The following is a 26,690-nucleotide window of genomic DNA, read 5'->3' as shown; positions in this document are numbered from 1 at the left end:
GGGCTGAGGAGAGCCTGGGGGGGGGCCGAGGGGAGCCCGGGGGGGGGGCTGAGGAGGGCGCCTGAGGGGCTGAGAGGAGCTGAGGGTAGTTGGAAGTGTTGATAGGAGCATTGAGAAGAGCAGGGGGCTGAGGGGAGCAGAGGGCTGCGGACTTGTCTCTGCAGCTGGTGCATCCCATTAGGAGCCGGGAGGAAGGCAGGGTAACCCCCTGAGTGTCCCAGTCTCCTCCTGGGTACCCAGCTTCTGCAGCTGGCTGTGGTCACTTGAGTGAAGCCAGGCTTGTCCGCGCCCATGGCAGGCGTTAAGGATACAGCTCGCTGTCTTCTTGCCTTCAGAGCTGCACCAGCAGTTCCTGCCCTCATCTTCCCTGCCAGCTGTCCGTTCCCACCCCACGGTTGTGCCAGCACAGCTGTTTTCATGGGGCTGAGTCGGGCCAATGAGCTGCTCTTGGTTAAAAATAGCTCTGCAAAAGAAAAAGCTTATTTTTACCCAGAAGAGTTCACTGACCGTGTTACCACAGGGGCCTGCAAACAGGGAATTGCTTAACTTCCACTGGTGCCACAGAGGAATGTGGATGCGTGCACGTGGACAACTAAGAATGATGTCTATAAGGATGGAGCAATATTTACCAATTTTAGATTGTTCTCCAGGCTCTCCAAGTTCCAGAGTAATGTTTTTAGAGCCTGGACAAATGTGTATTGAATTCTGTTCCAGCTCTGCTCAATTCTGGGAGCTTTTTCCAGAAAGGAATGTGGTTTTTGTATCTGTGTGGCCTCCATGTGGCAGCACTTGCATAAACATCATGTTAGAGCACAGCTGTCCTTAACTGTGAGGGTGCTGCGTTCCTGCCTGGCTGACAGCATCTCTGCTTTTTTGTAGGATGCTTTGAAGCCCTGTAACTCTCACGAATAGGACTTTGCTACCCTGTCAGTTAGCTAGGCTTGTATCAGCCTCCACAATATCCCAACGAGAAAATATTCTGTCTTACAGGTGGGAGGCTGCAGTTCACCAAATACATAGCAAAACACCAGGTGCTTGACTTCTGCTTATCTGATGGTTTAACAAATGAACATCCTTCCTCTGCTCATCCCGTTCTCTCTCCAGATGGACTGTAGGTAGGAGCCAGTCATAATCTATTTAGAACCCAGTCCTAGTTTCCCTGGTGACGTGTGGAGTTTGTTAGCCAGTTGCAGAAATAGCACGCTTCCGTGCTCAGTTTTTTTCACAGATTTGAAAAGCTGCAGAGAGAGTTAAATCACAGCAGCAAGAAAGCACGTCCATTCTGGTTAGTGGTTCAATCAGACTTCAAACAAAACAGAACTTTCTTACAATGGTAAAAATCACTGTTTTTCTGATTTCTGCTAGACACTGTAAAAAAGAAATAAAAATAAAAAGTCCTCTGTTGACTGAGAGCCTGCAGAGTTTTATTTTCCTGTCTTCCCAGTCCCCACCTTTGTACCCCATCTCCCCATGTTTTCAGTTGAACCACAAAATTACAGGAGTTGGTGGAGGGTTTCATTAGATTTTCTGCTGCAAGTTCAGAATCTTACTGCAAGAGTTCCCTCTGCTGGTCAGTGATGGGGAAATGCATAACATTTCCCTGCTGTAAGAAGCTCCTTTTGCTACATTTATGTTGAAATAATTTCTTATTCAATTACTCTCTGTCCTTCATTATTTTTAACAGCCTTTCCTTACTTGGGGCTTCTCCAGATAATAACCTTTTCCAGATTCCTTTTTCTTCCCATAATTAACACTTATATTCCACTCCATTTACACACCCTTCAGTAGTTTACTACCATTGACCCATCCCTTTTGCACAGAGGCTACAATAAAGGTGGAGCCCTTCTGCACAAACGTGCATTTCTACATGGGCCTTTTCACAAGCAGAGGATTGCAGCCTGAGCTGAGAGGCCAGACAGATCTGGGCCCCAGACTCGCAAGAGTAAAAGTAGATCAGTTTGTAATTCTGAAAAATTCATGGTTAATAACAAGATTCTGAAAGAAGCTGTAAAATATCAAGAGAATATTCCATTCACCTCCCTGGCAGTAAAAGCCCCAGGCCTGGTTTTCCTCTCCTGATCTGATTGTTCCTACCAGTCAGCCTAGAGATTATTTTTTCCTAAGGAGCAATAAAACTTTGGCAACTGATCTAAAGCCACCATTTATCAGTAGAAAGTTTCTTGCTGGGTTCAATGAGCAAGTCTTGAAATCGCACCAAGCAGAGGGGGTTGTAGTATGGCTGTGTAGCAATGGTCTGTCCTGGGCAATATTCAGGGATGTTAAAATAAGGAAACGTCTGGGTTAATTAAAGGCTTCACCTGCACTCTAATAGCAGCAGTGCGAGGCCACCATGCTGTTACAGAATCTTGCCCCGTCTATTACTTGGAAGGGTTAGTTTTGTAAATCTGGTTTCGATCACACGTCGGTACCGTGTTCTCCTTGTGAAATTAAAACTAGAAAGAGGAAAACTGGAAAGAGGTGCATCTTTTACTTTCTTTTCTCTTATCACGTCAAGAAATAGCATTTCTGCCACAGAAATGTTTCCTCTACCAATTATTTCCGAATCGGCTGCTCGCAGTGGGTTTCAGTGCCCTGTTTACCACCCGTCTTCAAATTATATGTACGGGGCTTCTGCTGTAGCGGTTCACATCTGGCTTGGAAGTGCCACCTGTGTTGGTGGTTCCTGCCAGATGCTGGAGACGTGGTGTCAGCAGCCAAGACAGCTCTGGCAAATGCAACTCCAATTAGCTGTTCTGAAAAGATCTCTGTGCAGAGACTGTTAACAATAAATAAGCCTGGAGTGCGCGATCAGTAGCAAGAAGATATATTAGTCCTGCTGGATTATGTATAATGGAAGGAGCTTTTTTATTACCAGAAGCAAATTTTGTTCATGCCATACTCAAGAGTTGCTGTTGAGTTTTACTGGGAAGTACCATCAATTCAGAGAGAGAGTGACACAAAGCAGAGTGCTGGAGGGGGTTGGTTTGAGAACCTGCAGAAGTGAGGAACGGAGCAGCCTGAAACAGAGCAGGGTCCCCCAGCCAGAGAAATCTTAGGAATTTGTAAGGAAAATGGCTGGAAAATGACTGCCAAGTGGGGTGATATTTGCCAGGTGACTGAGTTGAGGAAGCGCAGCTGTGGAGCGATGAGTTGTGGTGTTACGCCACGGCTGAAATGCTGCTGCTGTGGGAGTCAGGCGTTGGGACGGGTTGCCCGGGGAGGTGGTGGAGTCACCGTCCCTGGGGGTGTTCAAGGAAAGGTTGGACGTGGAGTCTGGGGACATGGTTCAGGGGGTGACAGTGGTAGTAGGGGGTGGTTCGACCAGTTGATCCTGGAGGGTTTTTCCAACCCGAATGATTTTGTGATTTGATGCCAGCCAAGGCAGGAGCAAACCCTCAGCTCCATCACTGTTCTGGCCCCTTGTGTTCAAGGAGCGCAGAGCTGAACAGCAGGTAGTGATGAGGATGATTAGTAGAATACAGAACTTATTTAATGAGAATAATCAATAAAATCGTGTGGTTTATTTAGCACAGTGCAAGAAAAGCCAGAGAAGGCAGGGCTTCTCTCCCGAAATACCCCCGTGAGGGGAACAAGAACACGTCTAAGGGAACAACCCGGCTGAGCACAGACCGATGGGACCTCCCACAGGACAGAGAGAAGGAAAAAACCGGCTTCTTTCAGAAGCCAGTTCATTTTTATTAAAAAAAAAAAAAAAATGTAGGAAGCAGAGCCTGCAGTAGCAAGCTCTGGACCGCGCTCCCCCCCCGGTGGCAGCGAGGGGCAGGAAGGCGAGGAGAAAATGGCGGCTCAGTCCTCCCGCTCCCCGTAGCCCTGGAGGGCCGGCGGCGCCGCTCTCTCCCCTCATCTCTATGACCTCCCCCAGCGCGTTGGCCCCGAAGCCGCGCTTAGCTTCGGGTGGCGCTCTATCCCCGTTTTGCCGTCTCGGTGGTGGTTCGCGGTGCCGCTCTGTGCCGCGGCCGGCCCGTCTCGGTGGCCGGGCGGAGGGCGGGCCTGGCGGAGCCATGGCGGCCGTGCGGGGCCTGCGGATCTCGGTGAAGGCGGAGGCGGCGGAGTCCCGCGGCCCCGAGCCCGAGCCCATGGAAGTAGAAGAAGGCGAGCTGGATGCCATCCCCGTGAGGCGCTCGCTCCGGGAGCTCCTCCCGGTGAGGGACGGGCAGGGGGAGCGAAGGAGGGACCGGCTCCTGAGGGGGGGCAGGGTACGTAGGGGAGGGGGCCTGGGGGGGGCGGGGGGAAAATGGGGCAAAACGGGGTAAAATGGGGTGTGTGTGGGGGGGTGGGGGTGTAGGGGGGAGAGGGGGCGGGCAGGGCGTGCTCGGGAGTAAGCGGGAGGGTTTGGGGAGGTGGCGGGGGGGTTTGGGGTGTTGTGGTGGCGGGGGGGGGCGGCAGGGCGTCCCAGGGCGATGGGGGCACCTGGACGAGGAGCGGGGGGGAGGGGGGGGGGGTCATGAGGGAGTGTGGTGAAAGCCTTGGGAATGTGGCCTCTAACGAGTAGGTTTTGAGGATTATATTTTCAGTTCCTGGCTAAGTTCTACTATGGTCGTGTTTAATACATAAAAGTGGGTCAGAGTTGATCTAAACTCCTAAATAGGCTTTTGCTCTGAAAACGTGTGTGGAAAATGTTTTAGAAACTAATCTCTAATTAGCTGATTACCAACATGCCTCAGCTTTTACCAAATAAGTGGCCTAAGAGACAGCACCCTGCTGCTGTACTTTCTTCTGCTCCGTGAATCAACCCTAGACAGTGGTGTTTCTTTTTCCATTTTCAAAACGACGTGCTTATTTTGCTGTTGTCATCTTTTTTTCTTTTTAAGAACTCTTCACTCTTGGCAACTTTAGAGAAAGTTTGACTGTGTTACTAAGAAAAATGTTGAGATTGTGCGTGTGGCTTGGTATCTCTAAACTGAGGCTGGCCTAGTTTCTAGAAGAAGTCCTTTGGTCAAAATAATTCTACTGCAGCACAAGGGTAAACTAAACATTTACCCTTAGAAATAACAAGACGTTCTTCAGGCCACAAACCTTCACTGGGTGATGGTTCTGAGGTTTCCAGAAAGAAGAAGTGCCATTGTTCCACATGCAGACAATGGAGGGTTGCTGGTCTGGAACCTTTGTTGTTTCATGTGGTCTTGTGATTTCAGCAGTCCTCATTGATGGAAATGAGTTTTGTGAGGAGTTTCCCCCCCCCCCCCGGCCCCCTCGTGCTCAATGTTTACTCTTTTATTTGTAGGCATGTATCAAAATGGTAATGTTTCATAGTTGGTTTTGGAAGCTGGTTTTGAAATGATGATTAAAAAAAAATAGACAAACCACTTGTTTAATTGTGGCAGTGGTTTGACATTCTGACTTCTCTTGAAACTGAAAATTGCAATTTGGAACTTCAGGAGTCAGGTATCTTCACAATGTCACTGTTAAATCTGTTCATGTTTTACAAGGACATCTTACCTGAAATGAAAATTGTAGTCAGGAAAGGTGTTTGATGACTTCCAGTGTATTGCTGAGACAAAATCAAAACCGTAGCAGACACAGATGCAGGAACCAACTATTGCAAAAGGGCAGAGACCTCATAGTAAAGGAAGTTGGGTTTCTTTGATGTGCTTAACATTCATGTCAGTGAAGTTAAATGTTTGTTTACCTGTCCGTCTAGGGATGTAGCTTGGAGTAAGGATCAAGAAGAGGCTGGATTTCTCTTAGAAATAAAATAGCCAGATATTTATAGCACAGCAATTAAGTTGCTTTCAGTGTTCATTGAGATTTCATCGCCATTTTGCTTTGTTTCAGGACACTAGTAGGAGATACGAAAACAAAGCTGGAAGTTTCATTACTGGAATAGATGTAACATCCAAGGTAATTTTTGTCCTATGTTTCTTTGAAGCGCTTTAATTATCCTACAGGAAAGGAGGAAAGACTTTGTTTCTTTCCTGCGAGGTGCAGAAGCTTACCCTCATGTTCAGATTGCTGGTGTTTTTCAAAAACTAGAGAATTCTCCTTGTGTTAGTTGTGGTTGGCATCCAGACAGATACCTCTTGTCAACAGTAAGAATTAATTTTGCAAATACTAAAATAATATTGCAAAACAAGTGCAATATGAGCCCTTTGAAATAAGTGAGCTTTTTTTTTTCTCCTCTTAAGGTACTGACAGTATTTCAATATTCTTTAAAAATAAAAAAATATATTAAAAAAAATTCCAGGTCATGGAAGTTCTTATTTAAGGAGAGAGGGTTTTTTTTTTTTTTGAGTACAGCCTCTGTACATTTGTTAGGAAGGAAAAAAATGATCTTCCTGTTCCATCATGGAAGCTGAACATCAGTCCAGGATAGCTTGTTTTCCATGCATCTCGATCCCCATTACATTGCTGGATCTATGTTAATAGTATTATGTGGCACAGGTATGTTGCAATGAATTATTTTTGCGTTAGGGAACACATAGATCTGCCCAGGATAAATAGCATTATTAATATAGATTGTTGCTGTCTGGTAAATTGTATTTTAAATACCTCGTCCTCCAGTGTAACCTGTTGGGAATGCTGCTCTGATTCCTGTTTTGACTGCATTGTTTTGCATTATACAGGAAGCAATTGAGAAAAAGGAACAAAGAGCAAAACGCTTTCATTTTCGAGCTGAGGTGAATCTTGCCCAAAGGAATGTAGCGCTGGATCGGGACATGATGAAGAAAGGTATGAGTTTATCCAGCAGTCAAGAAGGAAAGATCCCTTTGTTTACCTTCTCACAGGTCCTTGTCTTGATTTATACTGTAATATTTCCTGCATCCCCAGAGGTTTTCCCAGATAATTACCAAGAGAAATCACCTTTTTCCTATGTCTGTATATATTATACTACTATAGTAAGGACTATTATAATGCCATTGCTTTTTAAACTACTTCCAAACAGTTACTATTTTACTCCTTGCTTTAACAACACTGGAAAATAAAACATTTTTATGTACCTTATTTACTGTTTGGCAATGGCACCTAGTGTTACTTGTCTGAGATCTGCTTGTTGGCCCTGTGCTGCTTTAAGAATCTTTAAATCCTTGGAAAAGGCCTTGGGTGCTGTTTGTGTACGAGACTCCGTGTCCCATGCATAGTGAGATCAGATTCTGTGCTGCACACACGGAGAAGACGGGCTGATTGCACGAGTGCCTTTAGACAGCAAGCTGGATTGTTGGAATATAAGCAGATCAGCTGGGAGATGTGCACAAAACAGATCGGCATTTTTGGCATCCGGTTGGTTCTCGAGGCTTAGCAGCCAGCTGGAAAAAAGCCGTGGCCTGCAACAGCTCTCCATCAGATGTGTACAAAGCCCTTCCACTTGTACCATGTCCCGGTCACGGGCCTAATTAGTATTCTGTCTCTTCAGTACTTTGTGGAAGTACTTTGGTAGCATTAAAAAAAAAAAAGTTTGTAAAGCTGTTTGATGTTACTCAGTACCTTCAGCTACCCATGCTTTTAATGTTACAACAACCTTTCTCCCTTTTTAATTCTCAATTAAACTTTTGTATTGTGGAATAATAATTCAAGTTCTAGTGCTTTAGAGCAGTGTACATCATGCTTTGCTTTCATTAGTTTCCCTTTAGCTTATTTAAAATGTCTGCTTTATACGCCTGTATGTTATGAATGTAAAAGCGTGCGCCATAGGAATGAGTGTCGGTTTTGTATCTCTTCATCTTTACAGCAATTCCTAAAGTGAGACTGGACACAATTTACATTTGTGGGGTGGATGAAATGAGTACGCAGGACATCTTTGCCTATTTCAAAGAATATCCTCCTGCTCATATAGAGTGGTTAGATGATACGTCATGTAAGTAAATGGAATATTTTGTCTGTTATTTTATTATATCAATCATAGCTGTACCTTGAATGTCTTTTTGGCTTTTAAAGTCACTGATCTTTGTCTGTCTCTGTTTCCCTTTCATTGTCCTTAGCCAAAACAAATTTAGAAGGCAAGAATTAATAGCATATGGTGAAAATCAAGCCCACTGTCTGGATGAGTGTTTAGAGGAAAAAAAAAATCTGATTTAAAAAAGACACAACATTTCTATTACTCATATTGCTGACGTATGACGAGACCAAAAGAAGTGCATCGGTAGCTGGAAGTGTGGCTAGTGACCAGACTGGCAGGGCAGGAGAGTCACCGGTGAGGGGTGTGAATTGAGTTCATTACGTGTGAAAGTGGTACACTTCAAAATATGATGGTCTGATAAACAGAATTAAGAGCAGTGAGTGAAGCTAATTGGTACACAGAAACGAAACAAACTCTGTAGCTCTTAGGAAAACAGAATCAGGGAAACATCTGATGTGGAAGGTTTTGTTGACAAACTGAAATTATCAGGAAGGGACAGGATAAAATAGCTTGCCAGTCCTGAAGTGGGAAAACTGGTCAAAAATGTTGCTTACATTTTGACATAAATAACATGTCAGCTTGTAAGTGTCACAGAGGGTGACATTCTGTGAGAAGATTACTCAATTTTATGCAGCTAGGGAAGTCAGTATAGTTTAGGGCTGGGAAGGAGCAGGCTTGTTGCCATATTTGTTTAGGTCCTTCTCAGGGAGAAATTGGTGGAAGAAGGTGGCAGCTGAATGTGATTTATATAGGAAAAGGAATGTGAATTCACATTGCAAGGGCTGTTTTAGGGAGTATACGTGCAGTGAGACTACCAGAAAGATATAAGTTATTGACAGTTGTTCTTTCTTTAGTGATACTAAAGACTGTACAAGAGCTGTTTGCTACAGTTGGGCACTGAATCATGGAACTGGAAGGCTTTAAGTGTCTTGTGGCTAGAAATCCTGTAAATTAAATAATAGGACAAAGAAGTAGGAGCTGTTTTATTTATAGGTGTGGCTGAAACATTAAAGTTAGTAGTGCAGTTCCCTGGAATGATCATGAAGGAATTGTGTGCGAGTGCAAGACAAAAGTTATAGTATACTACAAAATATTAACTTTGAAATCCATGTGTGTTACAGCTTGATATACTGCCACAAGCTGACAGAACATTTCAAATGCAATGAGCCCTGGTTAGGCAATTGCAGTAAAAATCTACCAGATGAACCTGTGATAGCGCATAAGCTAGCCAAGTGCACAGCTTAACTTGTGTATCTGAGGCTGCATTTATAAGATCATCTGTGATCCTTTTTCTTAAATTATATGTGGGTGAATTTAGTGTGAAACCAGAGCAAACTTGCAGTGCAAAAATGTGAGCTTCAGAACTGGAGTGATATTTTACCCACTTACAGTTAAAACACATCAGTTTTAGTGATCAGTTTTCATACTGTACTGGATTTAGCACACTGATTAGTATAGTATTAATATATAAATATATTAGTATAATATACCTTAGTATAATATTAGTATAATCAAATAATTATTAGATTAGTATAATATTGCATTCTTACGCTTAGCTGCAATATGCTCTGATACAAAAATTACACTTGATGAAAATCTAAAGAAAAAACAGTGATTTTTTCAGCATAGATTTGTGTCACAGCATGACAAAAAATGTAATGTTCCCAATTGAATTACATCTCAACATGTCTTGGTACAAAAGCGTTCTATGTTTCAAACTGGTGAACATAAAATAGTTGAAAATTGGGAGATGTCGAGCAGGTAGGCACACAAATGAAAAGTTATTAGCCAATTATTGAAGTTAGTATCTGGTTGTTCACCTTGTAAATCCTGTCTGTTCAAGAAATTTAAGAGAAAAACTTTTATTTGGGGACACTGTATTTATTTAGTTTTCCTGATATTTGCATACACTGATTGCTGTCATTTCCTGAGTTGTTTAATGGCAAAGCAGTAATGACATTTGTCGTTGTATTTGCACTGAATGCATCCTGGCAGAAAGCTTTTGCTCACAACCCATTTCTGAGCATTTTTAATTCTTTCAATTTCAATGCCTACAAAATACTGCTAATTGGCCTAACGAGTTGCAAGTTTTACTTTAGTAAAACTACTTTACTTTACACATCTGCTGATATGTAAGACACGTATGTGAGACGTACTGAATCACACTGTTAACCTGTGTGCACTGTAACCTCTTTGAAGTGCTTGAGCAGTCTCCTATTTTCCTGCCTTTGGGGAAAGATTAACAGAATTCTGCAGTAAGGTCCAAGGTGCTGTTAATTCAAAAAAAAAAAAAAAGTGGGGTTAAGGCTTATTTCTTGTTATGTTTTTGTTGTTGTTTTTGCTTTAATCAAATTTATGTGCTAGCACACTCATGAAATACACTGGCCCTTATTCAGTATCCTAACGTGTTGTGCTCAGGAAGCAATGTCTGATATATGTGGTTGTGCATTTCAATGGTTTTGGTTTTGATGAGTTGTCGTGCTTTTTGTAATGATGTGAAAGCTGCATGTCCCCCAGGTTACCAAGTGTGCTAAAGAATATGAATGTAAGATATATCTCTGTAAGAGATATATCTGATTGCTTTTTTGTCATGTCATTATATACGACTGTTTCTGAACTGTTAGTAATTTCCCTCCAGTAAGGCGGTGTATGTGACTGCTTGTTGACACAAACTGCATTTTGTTTTTGTATATGTTTCTGTATGTGTGTCATAGGTAATGTGGTCTGGCTTGATGAAGTAACAGCAACACGGGCTCTAATAAATATGAGTTCCTTGCCTGATCAGGAGAAAACAAAAAGCAGAGAAAACAATGAAGAGAAGACAACTGAAAAAAACAAGAAAGGTAGATGAGATATGCATATATAGACATCATCTAGTTAAATCAATGAAACTTTAAACTTGTGCTTGGGTACTGCGTAATCTAAATTACTGAAGGAGCTTCTGTCGTGTAGTTTCAGGTAAATGTATTCTGCCACTTTAAAAAAGGCTTTCATCTTGGAAACCTTTTGAAGAAGCTGCTTCTTAAAAGGTGGGTTGGAGCTAGACCAAAAGCAGTAATTCAGTCGATACTGAACATGTTAGAGGCAGGGTCATATTCAGATGTGATATTTATAGTGGTACATGTTGCACAGAAATACGTCTGTGTGATGTGCATGCAAAGGCAGTAGAAGGATGGGTATTGTAAGTGTGGGGAAAAAAAACAGGTCTAAGAAAATACCCTGTTTTTGAAACGCCACAGTTCATTCCTTTGCTTGATACAGCACCTGCTCTTATGTGTACCATTCACACCGATGTGCCAATGTATCACGTCACCACTGTGTATATCATCTCTAAATTTGACCATTGTACTTTTGAGAAAGAAGCACGCTGAAAGGTCAGTTGCAAAAGAGCAAAGCAGCCAACTTACAGCTAAGTGTTGCAATAAATCTGGAATCTGAATGCCTTGGTTGCAAATTCATTTTAGAGGTGTAAATAGAAAATCAGGCTTTTGCTACTTTAGGACTGTTCTGCTGTTAGGACAATGTGATAAATTGTAGTGGTTCAAAGTACTGTACGAAAGAGTACAAAGCAAAGGGAGATGTTTTATTTATTAAGTCTTCCACAGATTTTGCTTAAACACGCTATATTAACAAAATGCAAGTGGCCACTTTCTCTATTTTGTATTTGCAGTGCTACCAAAAGCCTTTTTATAAAGTTTGGGTTTTAGGGCTTTGTTAAACCCGTGGATAATTCTAACTCATTCCATTTTCTTCTTGTTGCTTTTCTCTAAAATGCAGTGGCTCCTCAACCATCCATGTTGCTTTAAAATGTTGATAATGCTTCAAGTAAGACTTGTTATGAAGTTTTTGGAGATTAGTGGATGTCTTATTTAAATGCAGCATAAATAAATGTATATTAATCTTGTTGGCTACCAAGTACATATTACACCATCATTACAGCGCATCTCAAAATAAAAATTGTGTCATCTAAATTCCTCCTACGTAAACTTATTCACCTGCTCATCTGGAAAAGCGGGATATTGGATAAAGTACAAACTGTTCAATTACATCTCAAGGTGTGAGCTGCATACAGATATATTGAAGTAATCTGGCTTAGTTACATTCCTTTTTTTTAGATAAGAATTTGAGGGCTGTTTAGGGAAGCAGGAGGCTAGTGTTTACAGTGAGAAGTTTTATCATTTTTTAAAAAAAAGTGTCTGAATGCTATCCTCAATAGATGACAATTCATTTTTGAATTTGACCTAAATTCTCTTTGGAGTCAGTTTGGTTAATTGTGCTTAATTTATCCTTTGGACTTGGATACAGTTTTCAAGATGTTTTTAACAGGTGCTGCTCTCCATTACAAGTTGTCAAGCCCATCATTATCAGATGGGTTTAAGATAAGCAACTCTGCAATGTAAGGGAGTTTCTTTTTTCTTTTTCTTTTTTTTTTTTTTGTCTTGAATCTTTGAAGTGCTTTGAGATTTTTGCAGAAGAAATTATATTGCTGGGTGTTGATAATTGTCCATGTTCACTTTTTTTTGAGGACAGAAAAAAGTAACAATTTTTCTAACTCTGAGCTAATACATATAAATAAATACATATCTTTTTTTAAGTGCTGAAAAATCTGTGCAAACATCTCATAGTATAAGTAGTTCTGTTAGCTATTTGACTTCAAAATTAAGTCACCAAGTTGTTTTTTTCCAGATCTCAGTAAATTTAAGCATTTGAGTAGCAACCTGGTTCACGTTGTTAGTATTGGATGCTTGCAGGTACTTGCAGCATTTTAAAAGGAGGTTGAAGGAAATGGGATTTGATAGCCCTTTTGCAGTCTTGCTCTTGCTGATCTCTATCATACTTTGAAATGCAGTACAATTTCATTTGCTTTCAAATAAGTAAATTTATAATCTATGTGTGCTGCTTCAGGCACTTATCTGTACAGGGGCTGTCTAGTTAATGTTATTCTTAGGTTATTCATACGTGCTTCAAATTTCTGTAGATGTTCACTGTTCTGATTATTCTCTAGGCTTCACAGAAGAATGGATAACGCATTCAGTTTGATTTCAGAGAATGTAGGTAATAATAATCAAATGCAACTGGAGCACTGAAATGGAGATTTTTTTTCCCAATTATTTTCCTCTTTAGGAAAACAAGAGGAAAGTTCTGATGATGAGGCAGAAGAAGGAGAGGTAGAGGATGAGAATCCAAGTGATGTTGAGGTCAGTATAGAAAGGGTAAATACTATTACGGAAGTTTGTCTCTAACTTGTGTAAAGTCTTCATAAAGTTACAATTTTAACCATTTACGCTTGTAACTCTCAATTATCAAAGTTAATTAGATGGGGAAAGGACAGGAAGTGTGCATATGCTGTTGGTGAGACGAGCATTGTATTAGAGTGTTTTTTACGTAGATTTTGAAGACTGGTAGGGCAGCCAGCATTTAAGAGCTAGACTGGCTGCCCTATTTTGCTGTGAGAAGGCAATGAAAGAAAACTAATGAGAAGCAATAGGCTTTCAGTATAGAAGGCAGTGCATAAAGAGAAAGAAGGGATTTAGGCTGCCCATAGATACGTGTGGGAATCAGCAAACACATTGATGGTGAGTAAGTAATTTAATCTTCACTGGTTGAATATATATAATAGCTGTCATTAGTATTTTCTTTAGGAATAGCTCAGTGAACGTTCATACAGATGATGGAAGTCTGAATTTCGCTTTATATAAAGCGGATATAAATGCAAAAAAAAAAGCCTAAGTCATTGTTTGAGGGCAAGAGAACCTGATGGTGAAACCATTTAGATATGAAACAAGTTGTTTTTCATTGTTCAAGTTGTGCTATTTATTTTCTCCATTTGAATCAGTAATACAGTTTCATTTGAAAGTTTACTGAATATATTATATTCAATATATATAATCTGAGATAAGGTTATGAAGAAAGATGAAAGTATTTTAAATATTTTGGGTAAGTTAGTTTAAAAATTCACAGTATGTCAAAAAAAAGAAAAAGTTCATCTGAACAGAATTTTAAAAGTAACTTAATAATCAGTTGATTGCTCCGCTGTAAGCAATCCATTTTCATTCAACAGTATTTTTATATTTGAGTCCAAAATACCTTTTTTGCCCCCAAAGTTGGATGCCCTGTCCCAGGTAGAAGAGGATTCTCTCCTGCGTAATGATCTTCGCCCTGCCAATAAATTGGCTAAAGGAAACAAGCTATTCATGAGATTTGCTACCAAAGGTAAATGAAAAGCTTAACAAGCATAACAAATTAATTGATTTTTGCAGTTTTATTTGTTGACTAGTTAATAACTCAAATACCTGATTTTTATTTTCAAAATTGTTATTTTTATGGTAATTTTTAGGTATTAACATTTTAGAATTGAATACACATCTAATGTGTGAATTAAATCTAGTTCTAAGTGGTATGAAGATTATTGTACATAAAAATTTGTCATGCGCTCAGGGCATTCTTCCTGATACAACAGAATAGGTTGCATGATGCTCTTCTCCACAGAGGTAAATTTCACATTTTATAAATATGAAAATCATTTGAGATGTTTATGAGGTATCAGTGGAAATTGTTGCTAAATACAGTTGAGGTATTACATTATATTTATGAATTAAATGAAAATGCATGTAATTTGGATCACGTTGGAAGTGACATATCCATAAAGAAAAGAGAGATCAGCAATAAGGTAAGTAGAGCCTCCAGCAATTACAGTGGGATGTAATGCTCTGGTAACTGATATGTAGAAACTGAGAGTCCCCGTGGAATTAAGTTTCTGGGCACACGTAAAGCTGTGTGGTGCTAGGGAAAATTTCAGATGAGGTACCAGCAAAATTTTATCCTTCATGAAGGAAACTGAAGTAATACTGATCTGGAAGACATATTCAGTCTTTCACTCTCTGTGTCTGACTGGATGGTTACTTATTTTTATGCTAGTGTAGTAAGGTATATTCTCAGAGGGAAATATCCAAATAATTTATGTTTTCTCTTTCAGATGACAAAAAAGAGCTGGGAGCTGCAAGGCGAAGCCAATATTACATGAAGTACGGCAATCCCAACTATGGAGGCATGAAGGGGATTCTTAGTAATTCTTGGTGAGTACAGGACAGAGGAATTGGAACACTGCCGGTGCTCAGACAAGATGGTCCAAAACTGTTCTAACTTGTAGATTTTTTTCCTTTTAGTTTCTGCAGATATTTCTTAAGTGTGAATAATTTTTTTGCAAAGTGAAAGAGAATTTGCAAGAGAAATATTTTACTGTGAAAGTAAATGTTTATATTCAGAACATTAATGCAGAACAGATCTCTTACATAAATGTATTTCTCTGTTATTAGAGTGAGTGATAACTGCACATACTTAATCCAGGACTGAATACAGCTCATTCACCATGCCTTTTCTGTGACAGCAATGTCATTCTTTTCATGATGTTTCAGGAAACGAAGATACCATTCACGACGTATCCACCGGGATGTCATAAAGAAGAGGACACTTATTGGGGATGATGTTGGCTTAACTCCTCCTTATAAACATCGTCATTCAGGTAACTGATGCCAATATTGATGCTTAATTGTACTGAATCATTTGCATTTTTTTTTCCTGCCTTGGTTTTATCTGTGAAATCTATTAAAATTTCAGCTTACAAGAATCAATATATTTTGCTACAGGCTTAGTAAATGTTCCAGAGGAGCCTATTGAGGAGGAAGAAGAGGAAGAAGAAGATCAGGATATGGATGAAGATGACAGAGTTGTTGTAGAATACCGTGATGAACTGCAATCTTTCAAACAGTCTCGAGACCGCAGTGCAGCAAGACGATCAAGTGCAAGTGCATCTGATTCTGATGAAATGGACTATGATCTTGAATTGAAAATGATATCAACCCCCTCTCCCAAAAAGAGCATGAAAATGACAATGTATGCAGATGAAGTGGAATCGCAACTGAAAAATATTAGGTAAAAGTTTCCTATTCTTTAAAAGTGTGATTTGAAATTTAGTCAGTGCAGTCAAAACTTAGAGACAAACTGTTGAAGCCACTATTTTAAATCTTAATGTGATTTTGTAGTAGATATTTTAAAGATGAAATGCAAAATACAGAAAAGCCTGTATCAGTCTTCTCTTTGCAGTTAACATATTGAAAATACAACTTCCTTTGTAGATTTCTGTGATTTAGCATTATGATATAAATCTCAAAGTGGAATCAATGGACATTTAGGCAAGCAAGCACAATTAACCTCTTGCATTTCATAGCTGGGCCAACCATCCTCGGACGTATAATGACAAAAAGTAATTTATTATGGGCATATTAACTAAAACTACATATACTGTGGGTAATTAAAATAATTTTAAAACACATCCCTCCAGCAGTATATTACTATGGTTCATTATAATGTCAAGTCTTTTAACAATTCTGAGATGGTTCATTTGCTCTGAATTTCAACCCAGATGCGGAGCCTTAGAGATACAAGCTGGATATCTGCATATCTGCCTTGTAATGGTTACTGAGGTGTTTCTGTGATTATTTTTATACTTCTGATTCTGACCAAAAAGCATACTCTTAAAAGTTTTTATTATTCTTACCCGTTTCTCAGTAGAGAAATCCTCACAGTACTGCTTTATATAATTTTACTCACAAGAAGACTTGGGAGCTATGTTAGATATCATTTTGTTTAAGGGACTTTAAATTACAATTTTTTTTAGGAATTCTATGCGAGCAGATAGCATAGCAACCAGTAATGTCAAAAACCGGATTGGCAGTAAAGGATCATCGGAGAAGGTTGTAGATGTAAGACTACTGTTAGAAGAAAAACGTCAGCATAATAATGGGCCGCGCCAGCAAAACAGCACTGTAAAATCAGGTAATTTGAAACTCTGACGCTGTGCAGAATTGTGACTGGCTTATTAAAATGGATATAGTCACTTCACATTTGTCCTCTACTGTGACTTACAAACCTGAGAGAATTCTGTTCAACAGCAGTTTCTGCATTTATACAGTTAATTTTTCCTCACTAAGAGCTGGGGGTTGCTTTGGGGGAAAATGAAGTATATTTCAGTGAGTGACATTTATTTTTATTTAATTTGTTTGCCATGTCTATTTTCCCCCACTTTGTCCTTTTTGATTTGCTTAATTGTTGAGGCAGAGATTCTGTATGAATATGGGAAACAGCACTTAATTTACTGCTTAATTTACTTGAAGATATATTAATGTATGTTTTGTGTAAATTTTGGACCTCTGACAAGTTGGCATATAAATCCTGTAATTCCTCTTTCTTTCATATTTTTGTTTGAACCTTTTTTAAGACTAGGCACATCAAGCTAAATCAGACAAACTTCAGGATATGAGATTCTTATCATGGATTAAGTGTCAGTATATTTAATATTCTTATATTCTTATTTTTTTTCTGCAAAATATTAAGCAGTATTAGAATTCTAAAGCAAAATATCTATAATCTGAAAAGAATTATTGAAAGCCTAACAATTACCTTATAGTCATACCTCATGCAGGATACATACGTGCTGCGCTGCTGAAATAAATGCAGCAAACCGTGGAATTACTACTACTTTTATTTGGTACACGGACAGAATATAACCTGAAAACATTAAATATCAAATGTATTGCCAAGAAAAACAGTGAAATATGGATAAACTATATTGCAGACATTGCCAAGACTGAAATGTGAATGTGAAAGACTTAATGAAAAGAGAAAAGAAAATATAATAAACATGGCATCTGTCTGAGTTCTACAAAGTGTGCAATGAACATAAAATTAGCTGGCAGAACTTACGTAAGTGCAATATGATTTTTGTCATTTTAATCACTGAAAATATCCCTAGATGTGCGGCAAAGACTGGGAAAAAGACCCCATTCTCCAGAAGTTAAGCCTCCAAGTGGTACTTCTGCTCCTCGTCGAGAACCGTTATCTGATGTACACAGCCGGTTAGGAATCCCCAAACAAGATGTAAAAGGCCTCTACTCTGATACCAGAGAGAAGAAATCAGGTTAGTTTTATGAGGAAAAGGTAATAGTGCAAGTATTTGCAGTATTATATTCGATTTTAGAGTATATGAGAAATTTCCGCTGAAAATCGCCAAGGATTTTTAGATGAATGAAATTAAAAAACTTAATTAGTACGTGCTTGTTCTGAGCTTTGAAATCTAAATATTTGCAGGCACTTTAAACTGAGTAAGACAGCAATATTTTTCTGGAGGTATGGTTAAGAGTAGAGGAATGCTTTAGAACTGTGGTCCAAACAGGGCAGTAAAACAAGTGCAATGAAAGCAATGGCACTTCACACCTGTGTGTAGCATCCTCTGCAAATGGGAAACTGAGTGAATGAGACTGTACTGAAGCTCATATTTTAATTTCAACCACTGCTTCAAGGCACAGCAAGTTCCATACCAGACATTGTGGGAGGACTACAAGGAATTTTGAGAGATGCAGTAAATTGCTGTCATTTTTAAAGTGCTTGTTTTTTTTCATCTAATTAGGTAATTTATGGACCCGATTAGGGTCTGCTCCGAAGACTCAAGAAAAGACTTCAGATAAACCTGAAAACTCTGTGGCATCTCCAGAGGAGGAGGATTCAGAGCTTCAAAGGGTTTGGGGTGCTCTCATTAAGGAAAAAGAACAGTCTCGACAAAAAAAGAGTCGTTTGGATAATTTACCATCTCTACAAATTGAAATCAGCCGGGAAAGCAGTTCTGGATCAGATACTGAATCATGATTTTACACTTTGATCCTCAAGATTGTGACTCTGCACCGTGGCAAGATTTCCTTTGTCCAAAAGCTGAACACTGGCAAAGACTCTGCAGTGAAGGTTCCAGAAATGTCTCTGTTCCTTTTATACAAAAATAGATGCATATGCCACTTGAAACGTAAAGCAATCATGTTTGTCTGGAGTCTGTGGTTGGCCCTGTGTTACGTAGGGCATTGTCATATATGTTTATTACAGCAAACTATAGTTAATTCTAGCCAAACACTTTTCCCCGAGGTCAGAATTTAAAAGAAGAGGCAGAAATACTCTGTATTTTTAAGAAGACCTTTTTGTTCTTAATATTTTTAACATGGAATCTTTTAACAAAGTATTTTACACAATTCATCCAAAGAACAGGGCATTTCATAGCCAACACCATTGCCTTGCCCTTCTGGCTCTTACCAGCACCTTTCCTCTTAAAGTAATAACAATAATGCTTCCTGGGTAGGCAGCCAGCGAGGTTAAAGCATAAAGGGAATGTCATGATCCCTTCTTTCAAAATACTGAATGTAAATCTAAGTTAAATGTTGCAGTACGGTGAAGTTTTGTATAGAATCCATACAGCATCACTGCTCTCAAAGAATTCTACTTGTTTGTTTTGGTCATACTGTGTTCTGCTGTAGTAGGGGTTGCAGTGCTCAAGACTGCAAAGATGGGTGTTGGAGAGAATCATGCAAATTCCCAAGGGTGCTTTGGTTTTGGTTACATACTGAGAAATTCTGAGAAATCATATTTCTCTCATTTCAGCTATATTGTTTTGAAGAAATCTAACAGTTTAAAAACTTACATTTTTATATTTGTGAGAGTTCTCCTGTTGGCCATGGTGAAAGCTATAGTGATGTTTTCCTACGTGCTGTTTAACTATACATATATATATATAACTGAAAGAAAAGGAAAACTGTAGGATCACTGTCTCATGTCAATATTTTTGAATGTTCTTATATAGTACATGTGAATGTGCACATGGTTGTCTTGTTACATTCAGCTTTTTTATCTGCATACCCTCTCTAGATAGGTGAAATGTTTGGTCGGAGTGCAGCTGCAATTTTTTTCTTCTGTTGCCTATGGCATATATTTTGATTGCCAATTCTGAATAAGGAATAATGAATGATAGCACATCGGATTCAGCTGAACGGAACAGGTGGCAAAAACAGTACTACATTATGACAGTCTGAAAGTGTTTGCATTCTCTTTGTGACTGTTCAGCCAGGATAAGAGGGTGCTCGGGGTGGATCTTATCAACGTGTATAAACACCTGAAGGGAGGATGCAAAGAAGATGGAACCAGGGTCTTTTCAGCTGTGCGCAGTGCTAGGATAAGTGCCAGTCAGCACAAACTGGAAACACGAGAGGTTTCCTGTGAACATCAGGAAGCCCTTCTATGCTGTTCGGGTGACAGAGCACTGGAGGTTGCCCAGAGAGGTTGTGGAGTCTCCTACTTGAAGATCTTCAAAAGCTGATGGGACGTGGTCCTAGGCAATGTGCTCTGGGTGGCCCTGCTGGAGCAGGGGGTTGGACCAGATGACCTCCAGAGGTCCCTTCCAGTATCAGAGATTCTGTGATTCTGTCCATATTTTGTAGGTTCTATCAGTCCAAAATGTCTGTGAATATTTCTTCCCCTTTCTGCTTTTTAGCAAACGTTTTTTTTCTCTCCCTGTGCCCCCCACTTTTTTTTTTTTTTTAAATCAGTTGGAGTACGTTTGAGATTTCACAAAAGCAAGGGATCTGCAGTTACCTTTCCTTCTTGGCTTTTTTATGGGTAAGAAAGCAGCATGTAAAATGAGAGACTTGATGTGTTATCTAGTGACTGACTGGGCTTCATGTCTTTGTTTCCTTGTTTTGTGTCACCCTTGATTTTATATTTAACTATTGAATATATAAATATGGTTCATAAAAGTACTATGGAGAGTAAATGACTGCAATGTCTGATCACTGTAACAATTCATTTTAACGTGTGCTTTCATTAATATCCCTTCCAGAGCTTTAAAATAGCATCCTACCTTACCCGTTTCTCAAGAACCTGATAAAATTCATTTAACCAGTCTGTTTTGCAAGTAAACCGTTGTGTTGTGTTACTGCTTTGAATCTGTTACAGCCTTTCCTTTTCCTGAAAGGAGAAGGTAGATATCGATCATGCACCTGGTCTGTGAAGATAGTCTTCCACGTTGCCATGAATCCTTGCATGTTTTTAAGCTCAGTAACTGGCTGTGGTCTGCTGTTAATGTTGCTGATAACCACTGTGTTTCTACGTAAAAATTCATAACTTGAGCCTGGTGAAGGATGGATTAACTGGTAAGAAAGGCAGAATGGGAATGAATAGAAAGTCTTTCAGCAGATATGAAAGATCTGAACGAATGGACACATGAGGGCAAGGCAATCGCTGTAGGCAATGGCTTGCACTCGTGGAAGGGGAGCCATTAATACCGGTTCTGTCTTCATGTAGCCGTAAGAACCACTTAGAAATGCCTCTACGTTAGTAGGGTCTGTGGTGTTAATGGGTTGGGGAGAGGGTTGTGTGTGTTAATGAGACCACGGGGAGTTTAGCTGCAAGAAAAATAGAGTTTACTGTTGAAGCAGCCTACAAAGAGGATTATATTTTTTTTTCTTTTGGTAACTGAGTGTTTGCCTGGTTTTGGTTTTTGATGATGTACAGAGAAGCCTTGAACAGGTGTTTGCTGGTGTCAGGAATGCTACCTTTGGTCTTCCTTAGTTACCTGAACGTGAATTTCTGTGTTTTGATAATTAAAAATAAGCACTGAATCTTTAGTGAATGTTTTTTCCTTAACATAGTTAACAAATCTGTTTGTCCTAGAGAGAGATGGCATAGAGAATTTTGTTGTAAGACCCCTTCCTTCTCTTTGTGGTCAGGGAACCGCAAAGATTCCACCTTGGAGTAATTTGCTGTAGAAATAAATGTGCTGATGCTGAGAAGTGCAACCTATATATTCTGCTAGCATCTACCGCTTTTAAAAGCAGCAAAAATGAGGAGTTGGGCTTTTTTTTTTTGCAGGTATATCTACATCCTGGAAGAAAAATATAAGTGTTTCTAAATTTTTTGTGACTAGTTACATAGGACCACACTAATGCTTCTCGTAGAAAGCTTTTCCTGCCATCAAAAATGGGAATTTTGGTGCAGGGTTTGTGTGAACATATTGCACAAAGGAGCAGAGCCCCTGTGCCCGCAGCTCTCCTCCCGGGCTGCCTCAATATGCCAGGGTTTTTCTGCGAAGATGAAGATGTGAGCTAAGAGGTGAAAAACTAACCTTTTCAGTTTCAGGTGCTGTTCTAATGTGAAAACACAATGAAAAGCTGTTTTATTCCTAATAATCACACGGGCAAACCTCCCTTTGACTAGAACGTCAGTAACAAAGGGACAGTATTGGAGCTTTTTTGAAGAAAAGCAGCGCATCCCCCGTCTCCCTGGGTGTAAGAAGAGGGGTCGGAGGCCGCCTTTGCCCCCGGAGCCTGTTCGAGGGCCGCCCCCTTCCACGAGGGCCGTTCCCCTCACAGCGCCCCGCCGGCGCTGCAGCAAATGGCCGCCTCCTTCCCCCCCCGCCCCGCGGCAGCCGGGGGGCCCCCCCCCCCCCCCCCCCCCCCCGCGTCAGAGTGGTGCGCTCTGAGCCGTTATAAGGGGGGGCCGCGGTTGTTCTCTTTCTTTTCGGCGAGCGCGGCTGGCGGCGCTGTGGTGCGGCCCGTGAGGGGCCGTTGGGCGCCATTTTCCCGTCCCCCTCGTGCATCGGCGGTAACGGCCGTGCCTCGTGGTCCGGCCTAACCCTGGGGGCCGCGGGAGGCAGTGGCGGGGGGAGAAGGGGCCTCGCTCCTCTCGTCTCCCCAGGCCGCGCATGGAGGCGGCCACGGGCCCCGGGCCCCGCCGGGACGGCCTCGGGGCCTGCCCCACGGTACGTGACGGGGCTCGGGGTGTTGGGCGGCCGGGGCGGCAGGGGCCTTGTGGGGACTTGGACCCTTTTTAGCAAACGGCTTATCCGTTTTTCCTCTATTTTTTTTTTTTCTTTTTAAAATCTTTTTGTGTTTTGGTGAGCCAAACTCTTAACGTGGAGCAAGCGTTAGAACGTTCTAGTTGATGTTCTGTGGAATTTAATGTGAAAAACTGCTCTTTGTGGCCAAAATGCTCGGGCAACCAGTCCAAGGGATATGTCTTGAGTAAAAATTGTTGGGGGGGGGGGGAAGGGGGGGGGGGAGGCTTGTTGGCTGCTCTAAGCTATTTGAGAAACATTTGGGAGGTTTTAAATTATTTTTAGTTACAATACATTTGCTTCAGTGATTTTCTGGAATTCGTACTGAAGTGCACCGTATTAATGCTTGTTTTGTTTTTATTCCCCCAGCAGGAAGATGTCTTGAAGGAAAGAGTAAGTTAAAGTTTATTTTCTTCTAAACTGTACTAAGTAGTTGAGAAAGCTCCAGGTATTTCTTTACATTAGTAACTATGTAAAGTAGTTATGTATGGGACTGTGAATTGTAAATAATCTCTAGTAATTAGAGCTTAAAGTTAAGCAAATAAAGCTGCTCAGAACTATTTTTATGTCCCGTTGAGCTAAGAGTTAACACTTTTTATCGACAAACAGTAAAATGTGTAACTTTAAACAATGAGTTCAAGTAGTCTGATGCAGGAGTTGTTGGCTGTTGATGATGATACCCTTGAATAGGAAGTGCCGTCAGATGCGAGAACTGACGATAACTTTCTTACTTGTCTGAAATGCACCTACACGTGCATGCAGTTTGATTTCTCTGGAAATGTGTCTGCTAGGACTAATCAGGTAATGTGTATTTGCTCTGCAGATGCCTGGTTTTTCCAGCTAAGCATGATGTGATTAGGATGGGGAGCAGGTAGCTCGGTGGAGCTGGCCCTAATGTGAAGGTAAGTGGTGAATTTCACTGGACCCTGTAGAGCTTTATACCATCTCGAATCCAAGTTGAGAAAAAATGGGTCTTACAGGTTTCCAAAAACATGAGACGAAATTTTGTAGGTAGATTCTTCATAGCTTGAATCAATCTTTCCTTCCTTTCTTCCTCAAAATATAAAGCCTTACGGTAGTTATTCCCTGCAATTCTTACATTTAAGTGTAGCTTCCAGGTCTCTGCTACCACATATATTAATGTCTATCAATCGATGTTACAGCCCTTCACAAGTCCTGGGAAAGGAAGTGAGACTGCAAGAGTAGGAGGTTCTTTGGGGTGAGTTTAATCTGTATGCTCTTAATTCTTTGTGATGCTATTTGGCTTCACAAGTCTCAGAAAAGTTACGTGATTGAAAACATTGTCATTGGCCATATTTCTGTATATACATATCTCTAAAAGTACAATTTATGAAATTGTAGGAGAAAAAAAAATGCTTTGAGATAAAAAAAAAATGCTTTATTGAGTTAAATACTGAGGGTAAACGTGTATGAGCAGCTGTCCTTTTGCACTGCAGTTTGGCTGACAGTGCTAGAATAGATGAAGGAACAAAGGTATAGCTTCTGTTAGAAATGGATCAATTTACTTGTGGATATCATATGATGAAATAAACCAAAATTTGCTGGAATTACCGGCAGATTGAGTGGTGGTGAGCAAAGGTTTTTCTGATGATATCTCCTATATTAAGAAATGGGTTAATAATTAGTGTTGAATGGTTAACTTACCCATGCTATTTTATTACAGGTGTTCATGCTGAAAGAAAGTTTGTCTGAGGAAGAAGGAATCCAAGGAAACTTGCATGTGAGCTTGGGGGGACTAGTCTGTGTAAACACTGCATATTTTTTTGTCCATAGACTTCAAGAAAAGACAACAAATACACTGATATGATTACACACTATGTACAGAAATGACTTTCCATTACACGACATGTTTTTGATAAACATACTGCACGCTTGTGTGATAGGTTATAATATGATAAAGTAGCAGATGTATACACTGAAGTGTAATTACTGCAAATAATGTAAACAGCTTTTAGTTGCGTAAGTGTTCTATTTGGTGTTTGGTAATTTACTTGCTTCAAATAGTTTAAACAAATGATATTAATACTGCTACTGTAATTACTGTGGAGATTAGGCCTTAATACCTCTACAGCAAGAAAGCAAATGGTCCAATTAGGGCAGATGCAACTGTTTCTGTAGCTTGTTCCAAGTTTGGTGCTTAGGCCGTAGTTTGGCCTCTTTTTTGAAAGCCTAAAACAGACACAACAGAGTCTGTTTCTGTAGTACCAGCATTCTAGCTGTGGTCCAAACATGAAAAGTAATTTTCAGATGCAGAGAAACGGAGAAGAGATCCTCTGCAACTTGTTGGCTATCTTGGGTGTAGCTGCTTAGAGTAAAAAAGGCTGCTTTTGTGGTAAATGCCCACTCTAAGAGAGATGTACAGCGAAGGTTGGTTAATGGAAGGTATCAAGTTCGGGGAGGAATCTGAGCATTTAAAGTGAAGATACTAGGATGAGAAATACTGAATCTGAGGCTGAAACTTCCACTGAGGTTTGTTATGGAAATAAAACTGGCAGTCTCAAACGCTGCTGCGCTGTTTATATTTGATGGGGAGGTATGGAATATGTCTCACCATATGTGAAATGATCGAGCATGTGCACTGAGACAGCCTATCAGTGCATACATATGCTGCTGATCATTTTGCCCACTTGGTGTCACCAAATGAAGAAGTATGCATTCTGAAAAAGGTAAAGATCACTAATTAATTAATTGTGGCCACATGCTTGTGCTGTGCCAACAACAATCTAAGAAATGTTAACTCTACAGCCTGCCAATGGCCTCATCATTAAGAGCTCGATGTTACCACTAACCATGGGGCTTGCTGATCCCCATGGCCACACTCCCACATCTCCCCCTTCTTTATTAACATAAAAAAGCGCAATTAACACAAATGAAAACACAAACTACCAGGCACACTAATTCTATCTTCAATAAACTTCGTAACCACATCCCTAGGAGAGGCAGGCACTGAGTGCTGCTCAGCTGGGGGAGCTCTGGCTGCCCCTCCCAACTCCTGGAGCCCTTGTTTGTGGGTCCTGCATATGCCAGCTGGACCCTCCTATACCTTGTTTTTTGTTTGAGCTCAAGTCCAAACGGTGGAGGAGAGTGCTGTGATGACATCAAGGCAGATCATGGCCGGACCCATCGTGCTGACACCCATCTAGGACCAGCTTCTGTTAAAACACAAGCACAACCTTGGCCCCAAGTTATTTTTTGTACCCTTTAACTGAGTTTCTCCTAGATCTGTCGCCTTTTCTCGTCCATGAACCGATGGAAAAATACAATCAGAAAAGGTATCAATTGAAACATAAACATAGCAAAGTTTTCCAAATTCTGGCAAGTGTTTAACAAACACGCCTTTAAGTCTATTACTATTAATGTCCATGACTGGGGGAGCATAGTTGGAGATGGTAATCCTGGTTGAAGTGCTCCCATATGTTCCATAACTTAGTTTTTCTCACATCATGTAACAGTCTCAATTTTCCATTAATTTTCTTGATCACAAACACCGGAGAGTTCCAGGGCTAGTCATGGGTACAATATGTGTTGCTTTAAGTTAAGCAACTCAGCCTTCGGGCCCTGTGCATCCTATTCCTTCTGGATTGAAGGGAAACCAGATGGAAGGGAAACCGATCTGGCTCCTTTTCAGGGCCTATAGGGCCTGGATCAAAAGGAATGTCCAGGTCACCCCGGGGTGTAACAGCAAAGGCCTGCGTTGACTGTAGCAGCGGAGGGGCCAATGGCACGGCAGGCAGATCAGTAAATGAGTCCCGCAGCTCCCTCACTGGCAAACCACACAGTTTGTGATTGTGGTCCCACATGGCTCTTTAAGGCCTCAGAGATTGCCAGGTGCTGAGCAATCCTGCCACAACCTTGTCAGTTTTAATAACAGTCCCACACCTTGACCTCAATTTGGTCCCATGTTTTCAGGATCATAAACTGATTGTTAATAAAGGGAGTAAGCTATAAGGTTACCCAGACAGTCTTTGTTTTGAAGGATGTATGATTCCCCATAGTGTGCAATTGCTAACCTTTGGCCAGTGCGGGGCAGTTGTGCACACGGGTCTGCTTCTCAGCTGGAGCCTATTTCCAGCTCTGGTGCGCCAATTTCTATATGAGTGACTTTATATA

The 26,690-nt window shown here is 40.6% G+C and overlaps 1 protein-coding gene, 3 long non-coding RNA genes and 2 other non-coding genes across 8 annotated transcripts; 5 read left to right on the top strand and 1 right to left on the bottom strand.

Moving 5' to 3' along the window:
- The first annotated feature begins 988 nt into the window (after positions 1 to 988).
- On the top strand, positions 989 to 2,165 carry LOC118176278. Its single transcript, XR_004755325.1, has 3 exons — positions 989 to 1,115; positions 1,217 to 1,285; positions 1,445 to 2,165. It is a non-coding gene; the product is annotated as an uncharacterized LOC118176278 (long non-coding RNA).
- Positions 2,166 to 3,906: 1,741 nt separating this feature from the next.
- NCBP3 (nuclear cap binding subunit 3) lies at positions 3,907 to 21,513 on the top strand. 2 transcript variants are annotated; one of them, XM_035343188.1, is made up of 13 exons: positions 3,907 to 4,163; positions 5,797 to 5,862; positions 6,585 to 6,690; positions 7,688 to 7,813; positions 10,570 to 10,698; positions 12,980 to 13,053; positions 13,960 to 14,068; positions 14,832 to 14,931; positions 15,271 to 15,377; positions 15,502 to 15,787; positions 16,533 to 16,690; positions 17,667 to 17,831; positions 18,321 to 21,513. In XM_035343188.1, the coding sequence occupies exons 1-13, from the start codon at positions 4,023 to 4,025 to the stop codon at positions 18,554 to 18,556; spliced, it is 1,803 nt and encodes a 600-aa protein (XP_035199079.1). In that variant the 5' UTR covers positions 3,907 to 4,022; the 3' UTR covers positions 18,557 to 21,513. The 2 variants fall into 2 exon arrangements, with proteins under 2 accessions (XP_035199079.1, XP_035199078.1); XM_035343187.1 differs by having other exon boundaries at positions 3,907 to 4,217.
- LOC118176279 lies at positions 6,755 to 26,003 on the bottom strand. Of its 2 annotated transcripts, none has more exons than XR_004755327.1 (3): positions 25,873 to 26,003; positions 9,237 to 9,239; positions 6,755 to 6,765 (listed from the first exon to the last, which is right to left on the bottom strand). It is a non-coding gene; the product is annotated as an uncharacterized LOC118176279 (long non-coding RNA). The 2 variants fall into 2 exon arrangements; XR_004755326.1 differs by lacking the exons at positions 6,755 to 6,765; positions 9,237 to 9,239 and adding exons at positions 17,000 to 17,009; positions 25,040 to 25,044.
- Positions 22,277 to 24,398, top strand: LOC118176277. The gene is made up of 5 exons (XR_004755324.1): positions 22,277 to 22,484; positions 22,929 to 22,952; positions 23,383 to 23,461; positions 23,723 to 23,778; positions 24,244 to 24,398. It is a non-coding gene; the product is annotated as an uncharacterized LOC118176277 (long non-coding RNA).
- LOC118176478 lies at positions 23,226 to 23,300 on the top strand. Its single transcript, XR_004755427.1, has one exon. It is a non-coding gene; the product is annotated as a small nucleolar RNA SNORD49 (small nucleolar RNA).
- On the top strand, positions 24,097 to 24,170 carry LOC118176474. The gene has a single exon (XR_004755423.1). It is a non-coding gene; the product is annotated as a small nucleolar RNA SNORD65 (small nucleolar RNA).
- Positions 26,004 to 26,690: the final 687 nt, after the last annotated feature.

This window comes from Oxyura jamaicensis, chromosome 19 (genome assembly GCF_011077185.1).
Source record: "Oxyura jamaicensis isolate SHBP4307 breed ruddy duck chromosome 19, BPBGC_Ojam_1.0, whole genome shotgun sequence".
Classification (NCBI taxonomy): Eukaryota; Metazoa; Chordata; class Aves; order Anseriformes; family Anatidae; genus Oxyura; species Oxyura jamaicensis.
The sequence above is the reverse complement of the archived record's forward strand: the minus strand, read 5'-3'. Positions and strand labels throughout refer to the sequence as shown.

Excerpts from the sequence above, each read along its gene's own strand:
- NCBP3 (XM_035343187.1), top strand. The coding sequence starts at position 4,023 with ATGGCGGCCGTGCGGGGCCTGCGGATCTCGGTGAAGGCGGAGGCGGCG. Across the intron at positions 7,814-10,569 it reads GTGGTTAGATGATACGTCAT|GTAATGTGGTCTGGCTTGAT; the intron begins GTAAGTAAATGG and ends TGTGTGTCATAG. Across the intron at positions 14,932-15,270 it reads GGGATTCTTAGTAATTCTTG|GAAACGAAGATACCATTCAC; the intron begins GTGAGTACAGGA and ends ATGATGTTTCAG.